This window comes from Carassius auratus, chromosome 32 (assembly GCF_003368295.1).
Source record: "Carassius auratus strain Wakin chromosome 32, ASM336829v1, whole genome shotgun sequence".
NCBI lineage: Eukaryota > Metazoa > Chordata > Actinopteri > Cypriniformes > Cyprinidae > Carassius > Carassius auratus.
The window spans coordinates 2,612,840-2,631,749 of NC_039274.1; the positions used below are offsets into that span (position 1 = coordinate 2,612,840).

Consider the following 18,910-nt stretch of genomic DNA (forward strand, 5'->3'; position numbering starts at 1 on the left):
AAAGTCGCATCATATGCCCCCTTTAGCTATGGATTTATTATGAACACACAGCTTTTCGCTTCACAAGATCTTAATTGGTGGATTAGAGTCGTGTGGATTATTGTTAAATTTATATCACCTGTTTGAACTCTCATTCTGACGGCACCCATTCACTGCAAAGGATCCATTGGTGAGCAAGCTTGATAAAATGCTAAATTTCACCAGATCTGTTCAGATGAAGAAACAAACTCATCTCAGGGACAAGAATGACCCTGCATAGGCTAACAGCAATTTTATTACAATAGAAATATTAATGACAAGTGCCTTGTGAATATTTTACATTTTACCTGTTTCTTTGATGAGACTGCATTCTTAGTACTAGAGGCTGTGCTCTATTTTATACAGCATAGCTTTATTTTCATCTGATACAGCTCAAATAACGAATGTAGCATGAACTGCAAAAGATGCACAAACATTTATTGAAAAGCATTTTATTTTTCTGATGAATTTGATACTCTGTGGCATAGAAAACCCACCATTTCTTAAATTGAGATGTATGAGTGACAACAGTGAAACCATGGGAGAACCTGTGACAATTACTGTAGTTGTGATAAGCTGTTGTCTTCTAAAGTAGGAGAATCTACATTTTTCTAGGAATGTCTTCAGATGAACTTTGTGTCTGAATAAGTGTATTACAGCAAATGAGACAGCGTGCCATTAAAACATGCCATACATCATGTTAAATACAGGACTGAATTGTGTGTTGTCTGTCACTCAGAGGAATGAAGGTCAAGGAGTACTCTGAGGTTCTGCAGGTAGGCCTACTGGAAAGAAATTGGTTTTAACCTCACCCAACCCAGTCTAGAAATGTATTTTAAAGCAGATGATAATGTTTGCCTTATTGGGTGGAGTGGAAGGAATAAACTTCCCTGTGACTAAATGAAGTCCTTTTAGACTGTTTTTAATGCCCCGACCTGTTTCTCCCATGTCTCCCTGAGAGCCTTGTTATAGAAACTGAAGCGTATTGCCTATTGCCATCTTCTGGTTGATTTTAAGCATGACATTTAGTCTGGTAGATTTGTGTTGTCTACAAATGGCAGAATAAATAATTTACCTATGGACATTACTTCATATTAAAAATGTACAAATGATTCATTTCATGTGCATCACACAACATCTATAATATACTAACTAAATACTAAATTAATATTTTTTTTTAATAATAATTCTACAGTTTATTTGTTTTAAAAATACTGTTATAATATTATTTATTAGTTTAACATAAAACAAATCCCCTTAACGTGAACATTACAGAGCTCTGAACACTCTCATGAAGTGCATGTTTCATTCATACTCGAAGCCTCAGGGCACTCTCGTGCGGAAAGTACAAAATAAACTCAGAGAAATAATAACTTATGACATGCAGGAAATCCCTAATATGGACAAAAGAATCTGTCTATCACTGTAGCTGAGCTGAATAAAAAGCAACAATGTTACGGATACAACGTGAAGACAATAAACACACGATTGCGAAAATATATGGTTTATGTGTGTTTTTTTTCCAGTTATCTCCAATAAATAAACTATATGAATAATGCAGTACTGATTGACATATCATTTAGTATAGAAACTATAAGATACATTTCCTGCCTTATTCTGTGATAAAAATGGGAAAAATGTGCAGTAGCCTTTATAAACCAACCATAAAATCGCCATTAGGAAACTACTGAACAAAAATATTAAAGCCATTTGCTGCAGCTAACATTACTTCCAAAGGCTACACACAGGAATATAAACAACAGATGTGCATGCTCTCTTCACATGGTTCTTGTAAAATAATAATAATTTCATAAAGAGTAAACATGCACACGCTCTGCTGAGAACTCCAGTCACCAGCAACCGCAGACGTTATTGAAGCAAAATTACTGAAGATGTCTGAACGTGATGGATCATCCCGGATGAGATCGTCAGGTGAGAAGTCATCATGTGGATAATTCACTGCTTAATTATTCATTCATTAATTTTACTAATAGCTATATTGGGCAGGCCTTCACAAAAGGGGGTTTAATAATAATAAAGAAAAATGAATAAAGAAATTGCCTTGACAAACGGGCAATTTGGGCATCAAGGGGAAAAGGCTCTGCAAGTGCCTGCAGTACCAAACAGGCAAATGTTTACTTCAAGAATGAACAAAGTAGTGTTGATGAGTTTGAAGTGCAGTATTTGACCAAACAGATCAAACTATGTGAGCGGCGTGGTCAGGAATTTGAACAGCACTCTGAGTTGCCGAGGACAGTCGCACAGTGGCGTGTAAATTTTAAAGATGTGATATTGTGTGGTGATAACTTGTTAGTGTTGTTACAATGGGACAAAGAAATGGTATTATTGTGTATTTACACCGAAATTTGTTCTTCTACTTTTTACGACTAAGGCCCAAAGACTCATTCCCTTGTCTCTCATATTTTTCTTCTAAAGAAAGCAGTAATCTGATGTGTCCTTGTTTCTTTAATCTTAACAAGGTTTCAGACTGTGTTCATTTGCCAAGACAACGAAAATCTGCCATCAGAAATCAGAACATATCACAAAATCCAAGCATTTTTTTCCCTTCCAATTTCTATGCTACGTATTTATTATTATTGAGTTTTCTACACTATGAAAGAGTACCTTCTGAGCCGTAAAGCTTTCAACAGGGAACAGGTTGATCCATGTAAACCTAAGCTGAAATATGAATGAGCAGTAAACTGGGAAATTCAGACAAACAACATTTTGGACCATTCTCTGTGGAATTGCAAGTATCTCCAGCAAATCCTTTGGCACAGATGCAGAAGAAGGGTTCTTCTCCAATGCCAGTCACACATGTCCCTCCAGTATGACACAGGTTCACCTTGCAGTAATCCCTAGAGACACACATAAGCAGAAGAGAGTGGAATTAAAAAGATTAGACTGGAATTAGATCTTATATTATAATTTGGCAACAGACCGAGTGGTCCTGCATATTAAGCTTCGAGAGATACAACGGAGTAAAAAGGGAAAGAACACTTTCCACGCTTCTCAACAGGATCAGGAGAGTACAAAAGATTAGAGATGTGAGCAGCATAGCCAATGCATGCCTACTTTCTAGATAAGTGGACATGAAACAGAGCTCATATTGTGTTATTGTTATGTTTATAAGAATTAGTGCAGCACAAAATGTATCCAAAGAAACATAAATAGCAAACAACTCAAAAGAGCGGCCTAATCAAAGGCAGCTCATGTTTTATTCGGGAAGTATCAGCATTCATTACACTTCATTCTGGCAGACCAACATTACAGAAAAGGCATGAACACAATGTAAGCATATACATCCGGACGGTTAGAGATCCACATTCTAAGTCCATCTGCATTCCATTTAACAGGATAATATAATTATTTGGATAGAATAAATAAAATATAATGAATTAGACAAATAAAGAGAAAGCAAACCACAGATTGTTTTTTTTTTTTTTTTTTTTTACTATTAAAAAAGTTTTATGATGCAGATGCCTTTGTACAAGATGGTCTAAACTAGACTAAGGGGAAATGATACACTACATGAAGTAAAAAAAAAATAAACCTCTTCATACAATAAGCAACATTAACTATTTAAGTAACGTACTGTAATGCAGTATTATTTCCTTGTGCTTTCTGTATTATAACAGGTAAAAAGTTTTCAATCTCTGAGCGATTTTTTTTTTTTTTTACCGCTAGGTCTCCTGACGTCATCCCCAAAGTGGAGCAGCTAGACTCTCAGCACAGGGTGCGCGCACTGTTCACGTGCACGGATCTGTTGTTGTGTCACACTCGTAACCTAAACGACTCCATACTATTGATAGCTTGCGCTTTAAGAAAAATAAATACGAAATTCATAAATACAAAAACAGTACTGTGTTTTTTTTCGGATGTTTCGTTGAACTAAGTTGTCTACACTGCACTATGCATAATTTTTGGGTAAGCGATTACAATTACATTAGAAATCTTCGAATACTAGCCAGTTCCGTAATCCTATTATCCCCTATTGAAAGTTATCAGTAAACACCCCGTGGGGCTGTGGTAAACATGCTTTGTTTTGTCTCATCGTAAAGAAATTTATACAGCAGCCAGACGGTCCACTCAGCCTTCACTTCCGTGTTGGGCACGCGGTGAAGCACGTGATCCTTTTATGCGCTCTGATCGGTTACTTCCGACTTGGATGATGAAGGTCAAACCTTAATCTCGAATAGTTATAATCCAAGGTATTTGATATTGATATTATATTTAAAGAAGCCTGTTTGAAGCCAATTTTAAAATGTTTTACCATTTTGTTTGTACATCTTTTAGCCATATGGACATCGGAAACTAGACGGGCGATAGTAGTGCTCTGTTGTTTAGTAACAGGCGGGGAGAAAAATCTAGCAAAATAAACGTGGCTGTCCTGAACTGGATTCATCGTCCCGTTCCATCGAATGCATGTCCAATTGTACAGTTAATGTGTTTAGTCTTGCCAGGAGATCAAATAATCAAAAGACGGTAAGTCTAGCATAGAGTTGACATAGATAAGTTTGTCATCACGGGTGTAAATAACAGTCCATCGGGTTAGCCTTAGCTCACTTAGTCAACACACATGAAGATAACAAACCTAGAGCAGATTCAAAGGTGTATACGTGTCATTTACGATTATATTGTGTAATTGTCTTTATTAAATCGCTTGATTTAGTTGACTTTGATAGATAGAGGAGGAAAAGGTGGCCAGATCATCAGGTCTGTATGCATTGCTATGTGCTATTACATTTGCAACTTTCCAGATTCAAATTTTCTGGTTTTAAAAGCTCTGCAAAATCGAAATAATCGTATTATGTAATAAGCCGGTGTGATTTGAATATGAACTTGAATGAGTCAGTCAGTGATGTAAGTCCACAGCCGTTCCGGTTTAGAAATATTAATGACTTAATTATAATTGATAAAGTTGAAGTATTGTGCTTGCTTGTTGAATAGGAAGGCAAGAAGGTAATTAAGTATTAGTTAGTTGTTGGATGTTCATTTATTACCATCAGGTTATAACATTATACAATTTTTTGTATACGGCACAATGACAGCATGTTACAGTAATTTGTACTTTAAGCTAGTCCCCTCTTGTGTTTTGTACTGAAGAGTTTTGTTCTTTCACAGAACTGTTAGTGGTGATTCAGGATGGCAGAAGCTCATCAGGCTGTGGCCTTTCAGTTCACTGTCGGCCCTGATGGTATTGACCTCCAGCTCAGTCATGAGGCTCTTCGGCAGGTCTACCTCTCCGGACTTCACTCCTGGAAGAAGAAATTTGTACGCTTTAAGGTACTCTGAGTGTGTTTTTTACATTTTCTGTGGAAGTGTTACGTTTTCAAGATCATTTGTAGATTTAAAGCCGGTCTTGGAGAATTAGATTTGTCATTGTGCCTGCAGAATGGGATTTTGAATGGGGTTTACCCAGGAAGCGCACCAGGGTTCGTGCTGGTGTTGGCGGGGTACTTGGGAAGAGCACATTATTTAAAAGTGGACCCTTCCTTGGGCCTGTTCGTCAAACTTGGCAAACTTGTCCCAGTCAGGTATGTCTGGTTTATTTGTGTTGTATGTTAATTCATATGTGAATGCATTTTGACATACTACATCCGCCTTGTTGTATTGTGACATGGACTATCAGCATCAGTTGTGTTGTGATACTTTGCCAATCAGGAATCCTCTCCTTTGGCCTTATTGGGTAGTGAAGGGTACATTCTATACAGAATTAAGTATATCGGCAGTCTTCCTGGTAACTTACACCTACTGAATACTAAGAATTCTGTGGAAGCTTGTTTATACCACTAAAAAACAAAACAAAAAACTTTATAGCTTTTTTCTCAGAATTGGGAGCTTACATTATTTTTAGTTACAATGTCAGAATTTTGAGGAGATATAAACTCACGGTTGCAAGTTATGTAGTCAGAATTGTGAGATATATACGAATAATTGTGAGAAATAAAGTCACAATTGCGAGATCTAAACGAGAAATTCTTTATTTCTCAGAATTGCAAGTTTACATCTCACAATTCTGACTTTTATAATTACAGTGGCGAAAAAAAGTTAATTTTTTAGTTTTAATAAAAAGTTTCCATCGATTCATATAATAGTTTTTTCACATACTATTTTCCCCTTGTTATTTTATTTTATTTATATAGGAATTATTATTAGATGGGAAGTAGGAATATTCAGAAATGGCATGAGTCCATCCAGTTTAATATTTTAAGATGCTTTTAGAACAAATAAGTCATGTTTGGATGACTTGCAAGTCTGGTAGTAGGCCTGACACTTTTTTTTTTTTTTTTTCATTTAGTGAATGATGCACAGTTTTTTTTTCTCTGTAACCAATTACAAAGTCAGGAAGTGTATGTTGTCTAGTGTTTTAACCTGTTCAAGTTTTAAAAGTCATTAAGTGTGTTCCAGCCTTTGTTCTCTTTCTGCAGTAGCTACATGTCTACACAAAAGCAGATGTTAGTTGGAGGTGTCATGGTGGGCACTGGTCTGTGGATTGCCATCATATACAGCATGAGGACTGTCCTGAAGGGTCTGCTGTCCTGGCATGGCTGGATGTTTGCTCCACGTGGCAAAATTACCTGTCAAATTCGGCTATGGCTGGTGTGTATTTGTGATAACTGTTTTTTGGAACAGTTTATGCTCACTAATACATTCTTGGTTGTTTTAAACCCTCTTATTTGTTCTCTGACATTGCAGGTCCTAGTGAAGATTTTTTCTGGCATGCAGACACCAATGCTCTACAGCTTCCAGAACTCTCTCCCTAATTTACCTGTGCCATCTGTGAAGGAGACCATGAGAAGAGTAAGTTATTCATCTTTGTAACAACAATCAGATCAAAACTCAATCAAATGCTGTTTTCATTAAGATGTTTTATTGAGTTATCTAAACGTCAGATTGGAAAAGCCAGGAAAAGCTGCACTTCGTTTAGTTTTTCAATGTGAATTTTGATCACTTGTTTCCAGAGTTAACTTGCTCAGGTGATTATCTACTGATTTTGGAGGTAGGTTGCACAGCGTGGATGAAGTGAGTTAACTTACTAAAACATGCACGCTGTTAAGAACGGTACTAGAAAAACAAAACTAGCTCAATTGCTGGCATTCATTATGAATATGCTTGGATTTCAGTTAATACTAATTTCTTTGACAACCCTGGCAGTGACATTTTGCTTTAAGGTGTGAATTTTAGCTGGGCTTTCTTGTTTTCTCGAAATGTTGCATCCATAGTATCTTGATTCAATTCGGCCACTGCTGAGCGATGAGGAACACCAAAGAATGCAGAGCCTTGCACTTGATTTTGAGAAGAACCTTGGACCAAAACTTCAGTGGTACCTCAAGCTGAAGTCTTGGTGGGCCACCAATTATGTAAGTAAAACACATTTCTCAACAAATCAGTGACCTTTCAGTGAAGAACTGCAGCAGGAGTTTAAGTTCTTGCATTATGTTGTGATATCTTCTCCTTTATCAGGGATGCGGACTACTTGCATTTTGGCAAAGTTTGACTAATATTTACAAATACTGAAATAATTTGACAAATGTCGTTTGATTTGTGCATACCTGAGTAGTTCAATCTTATTCACAACTATGTTGTAAAATATAATAGAACAGAATAGAATACATTAATACATTATACATATTCCATCTTTAAAATGGCAAGCTTAATATTTCATCCTTTATACAATTACACACACTACCATTCAAAAGCTTGATAACAGTATTTTTATTTTTATCTATCTTTCAACTTTTCATTGTTATAAATATATATTTTTCCAATGAATTCTGTTCTTTTGAGCTTTAAATCTTTAAAGAAATTGTGGTTTCCACAAAGATAATTAGCAACTGTGATGATCATAATATTTTATTTTTGATTTTTAGATTTGGAAATAATTGGGTTAAACTTTATTTTAAGACGGTGTCATTGTTACTTTAATTATACATTTTGTTACAGAGTAGGATTAATTACCAATGTACTATAGGGTTAGGGTTAGAAATTGGTTTTGGTCTAGGGTTAGTTGCATATAATTATGCATAATTGACTGTTATTACTATTTTGCTGTTTTTTCCTTTTCATCTTGGAGTTTGTTTGCTGTGTGTTTCAGGTCAGTGACTGGTGGGAAGAATATATCTATTTGAGAGGTCGTGGGCCAATCATGGTTAACAGCAACTATTATGTAATGGTAAATAGACCTTGCGGGCTTCACTTGCATATGCAGCTACAATGTGGAGTGTATATATACAATGGGTATAGAAAAGAATCATCCCCCTTTAAAATAAACACATTTTGTTGCTTTGCTGCCTGAAATGAAGACGGACAAAGTTTTTGTTTTATCCAGCTGTATTCACTCAGTGCTACGTATAACATCCAAGTGACAGATGTAACTGCAACATATCAGGAAAAACAAAAACAGAATGACTGAGTTGGAAAAGGATCACCCCTGTCCTAAAAATGACTTTTAAAATCAATCAGGTGTAACTAATCACCTTCTCAATGGCACACAAAGCCATTTGCCTTTCAGCTGTGATCATCTGTGGTCATTTTGCTTTGCACAGCATGAAAATAACTTTCCTTGAGCATTTCAGAGCATTTCTAGTAGTGCAAGTGAAGTAAACAATCAACTATGAGTGGCAAGGCACTGTCAAAACGATAAAGTGGTGGACAAGCACAAATAAGGCGATGGATACAAAAAAAAAATAGTTTTATCAATGCATAGAAGCACAGTGAAGTGTTACAAGAAAAAAAAAAAACACTCCTCTCGAAAGGCCACGTGCAGTCACGTCTGAGCTTTGCCAAAACACACCTCAAAGATTCTGAGGCAGCTGATACTAAAATTTAATTAATTGGCCTCAACACTAAGTGATATGTCTGGCAGAAGTCCAATACAGTTCCAGCATCCTACAGTAAAGCATGGTGCTGGTGATATCCTGTTATGGGGGAGTTTCTCTGCAGCAGTGGCTGGAGCAGTTAAACTCCACTGAAAATCTGTGGAATGACTTGAAGACAGCAGTCCACCAACGCTTACCATTAAACTGAACTGAACTTGAGCAGTTCTGCAAAGAAGAGTCGTGTAGATGTGCAAAGTTAATAAAGACATACTAGTAGAGACAAAGTTAGTAGATACAACAGACTAAAGGCTGTAATTAAAGCAAAGGGGGTTTAACAAAATACTTACATCCATTGATCCATTTTTCCAACTCTGTGATACTGTTTCTTTTTTTCTGACATGTTGGTGTTATATCTTTCACCTGGAAGTTATAAGTTGCACCGAATACAGCTGGATAAAACAAAAACTGTGTCCATTCGGCTGCAAAGCAACAAATGTGATTATTTTAAAGAGGGGTGATTCTTTTCTATACCCACTGTAGATATATAATAGTCGACAGAGTTTGACTAGATCATATTTTTGTTTCGTCTCAATTAGATTATACATGCATTCTTGGTTTCTGAAACCGTTGTTTCCTCTGAACAGGACTTTCTTTACGCCTTTCCTACACATCTGCAAGCAGCAAGAGCCGGCAACATCATTCATGCTATCATGCTTTACAGGATGAACCTGGACCGGGCTCAAATGAAACCGGTTAGACAAGCTACCATATTTTATTGCATCTTTTCTAATAGTTTAATAATTGGTTTTAACCAGCGAGGTTAATACAGAAGTAAAAAAAAAAAGCGCTTTAGAATTTAATGGCCCAACACTGTAATAAAGTATGCCCTCTATCACAAATAAATGGTTAGCACTAACTAACCTAAGGCCTGTTACTAAGAAGATTGATCTCTTTATTTAATCCGGTGAATGTTTCTATATTTCATGTCTCCTGATCATATGGTCAAAATGGTTAAAGTTTTTGCACTAATGAACATGGTTCCACTCTGCTCTGCTCAGTTGGAGCAGCTATTTAATATATGAGGAGACGGGTAAGAGTAGCCAGTCTGATAGACATATAATAATAGACATGTTATTGTATAGGTTCATTGGCAGTTCCATTGACAGTTTATTCTTATGCATGGTAATATAATAACCTTGTAATGACAAGCTGGTGACCAAGGGCTGCACTGCTTAAAATCCCTCTCCATTCATTCCATTCCCTTCCTTTTATTTTATATAGCATAATTGTTCAGACTAGGACCCCAGTCAGTCTTCTTATATCCTAATGATTGCATAATTCTCTCTAGAGCTTCCAATAGTGATTTGTGAGCCTTATCTCATCTGTTACGTTTGTTTTTCACTAGTTCCTCCATCCATCTTTTATTTGACCTCTTCCTTTCTGCTTCACAGTTAATGCTTCAAAACACCATCCCTATGTGCTCGTCCCAGTATGAGTGCATGTTCAACACCAGTCGCATCCCAGGCATAGAAACAGGTACTGAACAATGATAGTCTTTGTGCAGAGAATTTATCTTGAGGCAAATTCAAGTTATAGGGCAAAGTACTTTATATCCCACTTTCCACTGCATCGACACTTTCTACAGTTTTAGTTTAAGGAGCAGAGACCGTTCTAGTGTTCTACAGTATAAGGGGGTGGGGGGAGGGAGAATGTAAACCGCGGGACTATCTGTTTTTATCTGAAAGTGGAAGATGTGTTCAGGAAACCTTTGACTCTAAAGTGGTTCAGAAATTACATACTTCAGCTCTGACTTCCACATTAGTTCCTTCCTTGATCATTTGCAGCCCATTTTTTTTATAATTGTATTATATATAATTGTATTATTGTGTAATAATGGTGTGTATATTATGGTGTGTATATGTATTTATTTTTATTTGAGTAAAAATATAGTAAGACAGTAATATTACATTCTATGTTAATATATTTTTTAAAAATTGCATTTATTCCTGTGATGACAAAGCTGATTTTTTTATCCATTACTGTAATGTTTAGTGTCACATGATTGTTCTGAAATCATTCTAATATGCTGATATGCCTAAGAAACATTATTATTTATTACCAATTATCACCTTATTACATTATTACCAATGTTGAAAACAGTTGTTTCCACAAATATTTGTTTTCCTAGAGTTTTTTAATATTTAGAAAGTTCATAAGAACATTTTGTTGTTCTTAATTGTAAAAAAAAATGTAATTTTCAATTTAATTCTTTTAAATTTAACACACAAAATTTTACTGACCTTGAATGTTTGAAAGGTATTATGTGTGTGTATAAATTTTCTTTTTCATTGATTTTCATTGTAATGTAAATGTTCGACTACCTACAAAACATTTCTTTCTTTCTTTCTTTATTTCTTTCTTCCACCTCCATCTGACTATAGACACACTTCAGCACTTGTCTGACAGCAGGCATATTGTGGTGTATCACCGAGGCCGTTACTTTAAAGTGGGGATGTTTTATGATGGGCGGTTACTTTTGCCACGGGAGATCGAGCAGCAGCTGGAGAAGATACTGGCTGACACGTCAGAGCCACAGCCCGGAGAGGAAACCCTCGCTGCCCTCACCGCAGGGGACAGGTATTCACAACGCACCCAACCGCAGGAGTCGCTACCGTCTTTCTTTAATTCATTTCTCTGATCACTTGTCACCACTCTAAATCTTCAGAGGGATGTCAATTTGAAACGAGGCCCTTCTTGTATCTTCTTATCATTTTTACTGAACAGTCAAAACTATTTAGGAAGGAGTAAACACTTGTTGTCTGTCTATGTCAGAGTGCCTTGGGCCTGTGCCCGTAATGCCTACCTCAGACATGGCAAGAACAAGAAGTCTCTGGATGCTGTGGAGAAGGCCGCTTTCTTTGTTACACTAGATGACACAGAGCAGCGCTATGACCAAGCAAACCCTGTGGAGTCCCTGGACCGTTACGCTAAATCGCTGCTCCATGGGAAGTGTTATGACAGGTGAAGAAGAAACCATAGCATGTGTTAAGAAAGACCACCTCCTTCTATGCCCCTTTGAAATGCTTTTTCTTAGTCTTTAGGTAATCATTACTGTAACTCCGAGTAGCTTTTATATGATGTACATTTTATTGGTCAATTTCTCCATAGGTGGTTTGATAAGTCCATAAACTTAATTGTCTTCAAGAATGGAACAGTTGGCCTTAATGCAGAACATAGCTGGGCTGATGCTCCTGTTGTTGGCCACCTCTGGGAGGTACACATGCACACATACTCTACCCTTCAAAGGTTGAAGTCAGGAAGATATTTTTACATTTTAACACTTTGTTGTATACTTTTATTCAGCACTTAAATTGATTACATTGTTACAGAAAATATTTTTTCAAATAAATGTTCTTTTAAGCTTTGTATTCATCAAACTGTCCTTAAAATCATTTTAAAATGAGAGAAAAAAGGTAAATCACCATATTAGAATAATTTCTAAAGCATCATGTGACATTGAAAACTGCATTAATGGCTGATACAGATACAGCTTAGCTAAAACAGGAATAACATTTTTAAATATATCAAAAATTGGAGAACAGTTATTTTAAATTGTACTAATATTTCAAAATATTGCTGTTTTTACCGTAATTTTGATCAGATAAAGGCAGGTGAGCATAAGAGACTTCTTCCACAAAACAAAAAAAACTTAACATCCCCAAACCTCTGATGAAAAATCACTTCTATTGAAATATGAAATATAAGATATTAATGTGCTGCTAATGTACATTTTGATGCCATTTTTCGTAAAGCAAGTGCTCTCGATGGACCCTGTTAAGTTGGGCTACACCGCAGATGGCCACTGTAAAGGAGAACCTCACCATAATCTTCCTGGACCTCAAAGACTCCAGTGGAATATCCCAACTGAGGTCTGTGTAGGATTCACTTTGTTGTAAAAGTTCTGATAATAGCTCATTTTTTCTCATTCTGTTTAAGTGGATATGAAAGGACCAAGACTTCTTTTGTTTAATGTTCTCTCTGTTGTGTTTTGTGTTTCATGGCAGTGCCAAACTATGATTGCCAACTCTTTGTCTGTGGCCATGGCTTTGGCTGATGATGTGGACTCTCACATCATCCCCTTTAGTGACTTTGGGAAAGGCTTGATCAAGAAGTGCAAGATCAGTCCTGATGCCTTCATCCAGCTAGCATTGCAGCTGGCCCATTATAGGGTGAACGGTCTTATCTGAAATGTAGCAAAATATTCTAGCTTATCGCTCACTTGAAATGGTGTAATGATGTCAATGTTTTTTCATTATACAGGACAAAGGAAAGTTTTGCCTGACATATGAGGCGTCCATGACACGTTTATTCAGAGAAGGCCGTACAGAAACTGTGCGCTCCTGCACCATGGAATCCTGTGCTTTTGTCCGTGCCATGATCAACAACAAAACGGTATCATGCCAAAAACCACCCTTAAAAGGGATGGTTCACCCAAAAATTTAAATTACCCCAATATTTACTTGCCCTAAAGGCATTCTAGGTGTATATGACGAATACAGTCGGAGTTATAAAAAAAATGTCCTGGCTCTTCCTAGCTTTATAATGGCAGTGAATGGGTGTTGAAAAAAACTAAAGCCAACCGATGCTCAAAAACCAGCCAACAATGCCCGACAACCGAGCGTCAGCTTGGTGTATCCCGGGCTTTAGGTTTACCATACCAGCACAAATAGCACAGTAGCTGTTTATTTAATCTGCATTTGCTTTTATAGCTATAGCATGTGTTGTGGGGTAATGTATTATAAGTAACGTGAGTTAAGTAATCTGATTACTTTTTTAGGTAACTAGTAAAGCATTACTTTTAAATTTACTAGAAGATATCTGAGTTACTTTTTTGAAAATGTAACAGAAGTTTCTTTGTTTTCCCATTTATTCACTGACACCTCTTCTGTCCCTGTGTTGCGTGAAATTAGGAGTGAGGTTCAGCCTGAGGCACTTTTGGTGTAAAAGGGCCTTTACAGTTTCCAAAAAAAGAGTTACTTAGTAACGCAAGAAGTTACTTTTGTTATGCGCATCTCGTCAGTAAAGCCGGTTTTCTAATCAGCGGTTAATTCCGTCAGGTGCGTGATTTCACATAGAGTTGTGAATAGAGAATTTAATTTTCAGCGTTTATTGGCGCATCTTCTCAGTTAACAACGGCTCTGTGTAGTAACAGCTGCTCTATGTGAAATCACGCACCTGAGGGAATTAACCGCTGATTAGAAAACCGGCTTTACTGACGAGATGCGCATAACGATCGGCCGATCGTGATCGGAGCATCCCTATCCCCAACACTGACTTGAGCTACTGCTTTTCAAGATTTGACAAATGCAGTTTAGTGTTTACGGGTCACTGATTTACTGCTCCCATTATTGAAAATGAATCTTCTGTTGTTGTTGTTTTGTAGAGAGAAGAGAAACTTCGTTTACTAACCCAGGCGGCTGAGAAACACCAGCAGATGTATAGGCTGGCAATGACTGGTCAGGGCATTGACCGCCATCTCTTTTGCCTCTACGTAGTGTCTAAGTACCTTGGACAGGACTCCCCATTCCTCAAGGAGGTGGATTTTTGCATTTATGCATTTCAGAAATTCAGATAATAAAGTAATTTAATTTGGAAAAACATCTTTTATAAGAATTGATAGTGTCCTGATTTTTCTTCTTCTTCTTTTATGACAAATTAATGATAAAGGACATTTCTGCCTTTGAAGACATTTGTGTATTTGCCTTGCTTAAGAGCAATGTATCTTATATTCTTAAAAAATATATATTTTTAATTCCCTTCCTGTCTGTTCAGGTGTTGTCAGAGCCGTGGAAACTCTCCACTAGTCAGACTCCTTTGCAGCAGGGGGAGCTGTTTGATCTGGTGAATCACCCAGAGTATGTGACCAGTGGAGGAGGATTTGGACCGGTCAGTCTTTCAAAGATTTCATAATCTGCTAATATTAAAATTCTTTGGTGAAAGGATCAAATTGAACTTTTTATTTTATTTTTTTTATAACTTAGGTTGCAGATGACGGTTATGGTGTGGCCTATGTGATTATCGGTGAAAAACTCATCAATTTCCACATCTCTTCCAAGCATTCTAGTCCAGAAACGGTGAGAACACACACAACCTGAGAATCTGTGAAAATACAGAAAATGCTGGTCCTTTTTCATTATCAGTGACAGTAGATGTGTCATCCAAAGGAATGTGTATTTTGAGGTATCAAATACCTGCACTATAAAAACATACTGTAAGTTTCAAAACTCAAAACTTTCCTGTTAGTCTAAAAACAGTTTATATTGAAGCCAATCTGCCAAAACGAAAGCTTGTGGAATGTGCCTTTTTATGATGTAACAAGCACCGTCATCCGAAGAAGTATATTTTGGCCTTTATCAGTGACGCACTGTGTAATGTAATGTAATGTAAGTTTCATTACATTATACTTTTCTTGTTAGCCTATCCAGTTGTAGCCACTAGATGCAGCGCTGCTGTGATGTTCTTTAAAAATTTGCGGAAAAAGAGAACAACAATGTGGAGAAGACGTTGTTTACATCAGAACTGAAACCAAGCTATTCACACACAACGCATATTTCACACATTTTTTAGAGGGACACCGCTGGACTCGTGTCTGGGACAAGAGAGCCAGATGTTAAGAAATCCATGTAAAATGAATATATGTTCAACTTTTTAAAAACATATCTCGAGAATTTATGGTGGGTTTTTCCCCATCCCATTGCATCTCATGTTTTTAATGGAAAAATTTACTCTGTGTGATTGGCTTTCCGCGCTCTGTATTAAACTGGTATTAAATAAGTCTTATTTATAGTTGTTTAAGCTACTTAATTATAATTGGTTTATAAACATTTTTTTAAAATATTATTTACTTAACAGGCATGTATTCTAATGCTTTTATTAAACGTGCATTAGTAAGGAGAGAAGCAAAAAGCTTCTCTTCACCCTAACTGATATTATGCATTTTAAATTTGAATATAATTAGAATTTTGATTAATCTACAAGTAAAAAAATTTGAATATTTTTTTTTCTTCCATTTTGACAGTCCTAATCACAACATTAGGAAAGAGTGGATGAGCTTTATTTTTAATGAAGTTCCAGACTGAGTCAGTAAGAACTTGGTTCACTTCTTTTTAACGCAAATTTGTTTAAAAACTAATGTTTTTAATCTTGGTAAAATTATAAGCGGACCTCTGAGAATAGTGTCAAATAAAAACAGAGGCGGTTCATGACCCCTTTAAAATACACATAAAAAACAAGTGCTCAACTGAGGTAGATAATTTATCCGATAAGAAGGCATACACATAAATTCTGATGGAAACACTTTTACAGAATAAGTTCCTCAATGTGCTACAAAAATCATATGTGACTTTGACTCAACAGATCATGCGATTGGATAACTGGACTTACCAGTGGACCAATCACATTTCACACTGCATTGCATCTCCAATGTTAAGTCATTCTGAAATGCCTGAGCCAATCAAAATGATCTGCTATAATTAGGTTACCTCCCAGAACCACACATTATTGCATTCCCAAACGTCAGGCATCTGCCTCTTTACGCAAGATAACAATACGTCATTTGTGTTCCAATGCTATATCCTATGCATACTGCATTCATCTGAGGCGCATGCCATTATTATTGCGGAAAAAGAGCCACAGTGACTTCTTCGGATGCAACAACTTCCATTTTATTATTTAAACTTTGCGCCAGTTTCTCGAGAAGTGACCGTTTGATCACTTGAACACAAGAGATGGAAAATGTTCTTTATTCTCAAAGGTTGAATGCAATATTCCATTCCTTTAGAAGCGTACATGGATAGTGTTGTTCTTAAATGCTTGGGGGATTTCTCTTTCTTAATCATTTATTTATTTATTTATTTTGCATGGTTTTTCTTCAGGACTCTCATCGCTTTGGAAACAATATCAGGCAAGCAATGCTTGCTATGCTGGATCTGTTTCAGCTTGACAAGAAGGACCTAAAGTGATTTGACTGGTGAAAGGATTGTGCTTTTAATGACTCGTGTCACCTCAATTGTATATCAGCAGCGTTGAGAGAATCTCATTCTGTTGTTATTTGTGCTGGTGCCTTAACACATGTCTCAACTGCATTACCAAGACTATTTTCACTTTCAGCTTTCAGTATATTTTACTGAGATGTACAGTTTCATAGATATTTCAATAGATGACATTCTCTTGATAAGATATCAAGGAGCATAATATTCACTTGGCTGAAGTGTTGAGTTACAAATCAAGCGATACTCGGCTCTCCATTTGTGCTTTAAGTTTGCAGTCTGATATTAGCAGTTTTTCAAATTAAGAGTTAACTTATGAAGGAAATGAGGTTATGCGGATTGATAAGTTTCTGAATACCCCAAGTGTGCAGTCTTTTATTATGTATTTTGCACACATTTTGCTCTCCACCTGATTGAATGGGTTGCTATCGTGTCGATTCAGCATTGAAAGGTCACTAGGTTTTAATGCGGGATGTGTTAACGCTTATCATATGCCTTATCACATTAATTGTACATTTTATTTTTATTTGAATTCATTTAATTTCCTTCCATCATATTTTAGGTTTTGATTTGACTGTAATCATTTTGGAAATCATTGTCAAAAAATGATTCAAGTTCTGGGAAAAATTGAATATATTCTGAACTCCGTTATTTATTTTGTATGCATAATAATGTGTTAATGAGTAAATAATGAGTGTTCTCTTAAAGTACATGTATACATTTATTTTGAAATTCAGAAGAAGCATTAAACATACCATAAACATATTAATAATGGAAGTCGTTTTTTTTCTCAGTTATTCATGTCTGGTCTAATAAAATAGTGTTGACTTATATTATATATAAGATTATTCTCGTAAATATAAGTAGGATGCTTCACTAAAGATAGACTCTGGGAAATCTTAAACATAATTTTTACTTTCACATTAAAGTTTTGTTGCATTTATTGCAGTTTCATTGCATTTCCTATTTTCAGTTGATTTGTATGAATTACTGGTGTTTTTCATTCAGGCCAGAGTCCAGTCATTGACCTATGAAAGCCATCTCTTCTAAGTAGGCTGCATGAATTGAACTGTGTTCCTGTGTTATTAGTATGACATCATCCTAAAACAAAGAGAAAATGTGGTCAAGCCTTTATTTCCTCTAAAAAACTAAACGCAGAACTTTGGAAGTGTCTCTATAAAGAATGTTGTGTGCTAAAACTACTTATTTAATTGTTAATTCCCACTTTATATTAGGTGTATTGCTGCTGTTGAGATGGGATACGAATAAGGTTAAGGCAGTACACATTTAATCATAAACACCATCATTTATCTGGGCCTGGGTTGCATTTTAATATCATTGTACTCTGTAATAAGAAGAATTTTTGGATAGAGTTTCAGATACTTTTCATAACTGTATTGCTGCAGTTGATAATTATGTTCTTATTTGAAGAGATCTGCTCTCTTCATAATAGTGCTGTGTTGTGTTGCAAAATGAAATGTAAAAAGTAGAAATAGGAGATTTGATCTTCCCGTTTTTTTTTTCTTAAAAAATAAGTGTACGTTTTTGTGGGTCTACGCACCCTGAGCCATTAGAGTGCTGTAATTTGATCCTTTTTTTTTTTTTTTACTTAAGTCTGAGTTTTTTAATAAAATAAATATTTCTTTTGAGACCCTTGCAGACCATCAGATTTACTATTTTTGCACAGATGCTTCATTATTTTCATGTATTAGTGATCCTCCTAATGCCAATTTTAACCAGTTTGGATTTGGTTGCCTTCCTTCTATCATTTGAGTCACATCTTAACTGGCAAAGCAATTTGAAAATATGAATATTCAACTGAAACTAGTTACATACTTATACACCTATTTGTCTAAAATGAAAACTACACAATATTGTCTTTTTCATAAGATTTATAATCCAATGTTACACGTGGTGTAAATTGAGGTTTTAAGGCTTTAAGTGCTCTAGTAAAGCGTAGTGCAAATGAGGGCCATTGCACAGATGCAGGTGCTAGATTGGTGACTGACTCTAAATTGAGCT

At 36.1% G+C, this 18,910-nt stretch overlaps 1 protein-coding gene across 4 annotated transcripts; it reads left to right on the top strand.

The window, feature by feature from the left end:
- The first annotated feature begins 3,843 nt into the window (after positions 1-3,843).
- LOC113051329 (carnitine O-palmitoyltransferase 1, liver isoform-like) lies at positions 3,844-17,662 on the top strand. 4 transcript variants are annotated; one of them, XM_026214967.1, is made up of 21 exons: positions 3,844-3,945; positions 4,080-4,229; positions 4,315-4,503; positions 5,143-5,304; positions 5,413-5,555; positions 6,450-6,621; positions 6,718-6,822; positions 7,245-7,382; positions 8,117-8,194; positions 9,485-9,592; positions 10,292-10,376; positions 11,282-11,477; positions 11,673-11,861; positions 12,009-12,114; positions 12,653-12,769; positions 12,905-13,069; positions 13,161-13,292; positions 14,284-14,436; positions 14,673-14,786; positions 14,882-14,974; positions 16,775-17,662. In XM_026214967.1, exons 4-21 carry the CDS (start codon positions 5,164-5,166, stop codon positions 16,859-16,861), a joined length of 2,322 nt encoding a protein of 773 aa, XP_026070752.1. In that variant the 5' UTR covers positions 3,844-3,945; positions 4,080-4,229; positions 4,315-4,503; positions 5,143-5,163; the 3' UTR covers positions 16,862-17,662. The 4 variants fall into 4 exon arrangements, with proteins under 4 accessions (XP_026070752.1, XP_026070753.1, XP_026070754.1 ...); XM_026214968.1 differs by lacking the exon at positions 4,315-4,503; XM_026214969.1 differs by lacking the exons at positions 4,080-4,229; positions 4,315-4,503 and having other exon boundaries at positions 3,925-3,945.
- The last annotated feature ends 1,248 nt before the right edge of the window (positions 17,663-18,910 follow it).

Coding starts and splice junctions, on each gene's coding strand:
- LOC113051329 (XM_026214967.1), top strand. CDS start 5,164: ATGGCAGAAGCTCATCAGGCTGTGGCCTTTCAGTTCACTGTCGGCCCT. Junction 8,195..9,484: donor ACAGCAACTATTATGTAATG/GTAAATAGACCT, acceptor TCCTCTGAACAG/GACTTTCTTTACGCCTTTCC. Junction 9,593..10,291: donor ACCGGGCTCAAATGAAACCG/GTTAGACAAGCT, acceptor TCTGCTTCACAG/TTAATGCTTCAAAACACCAT.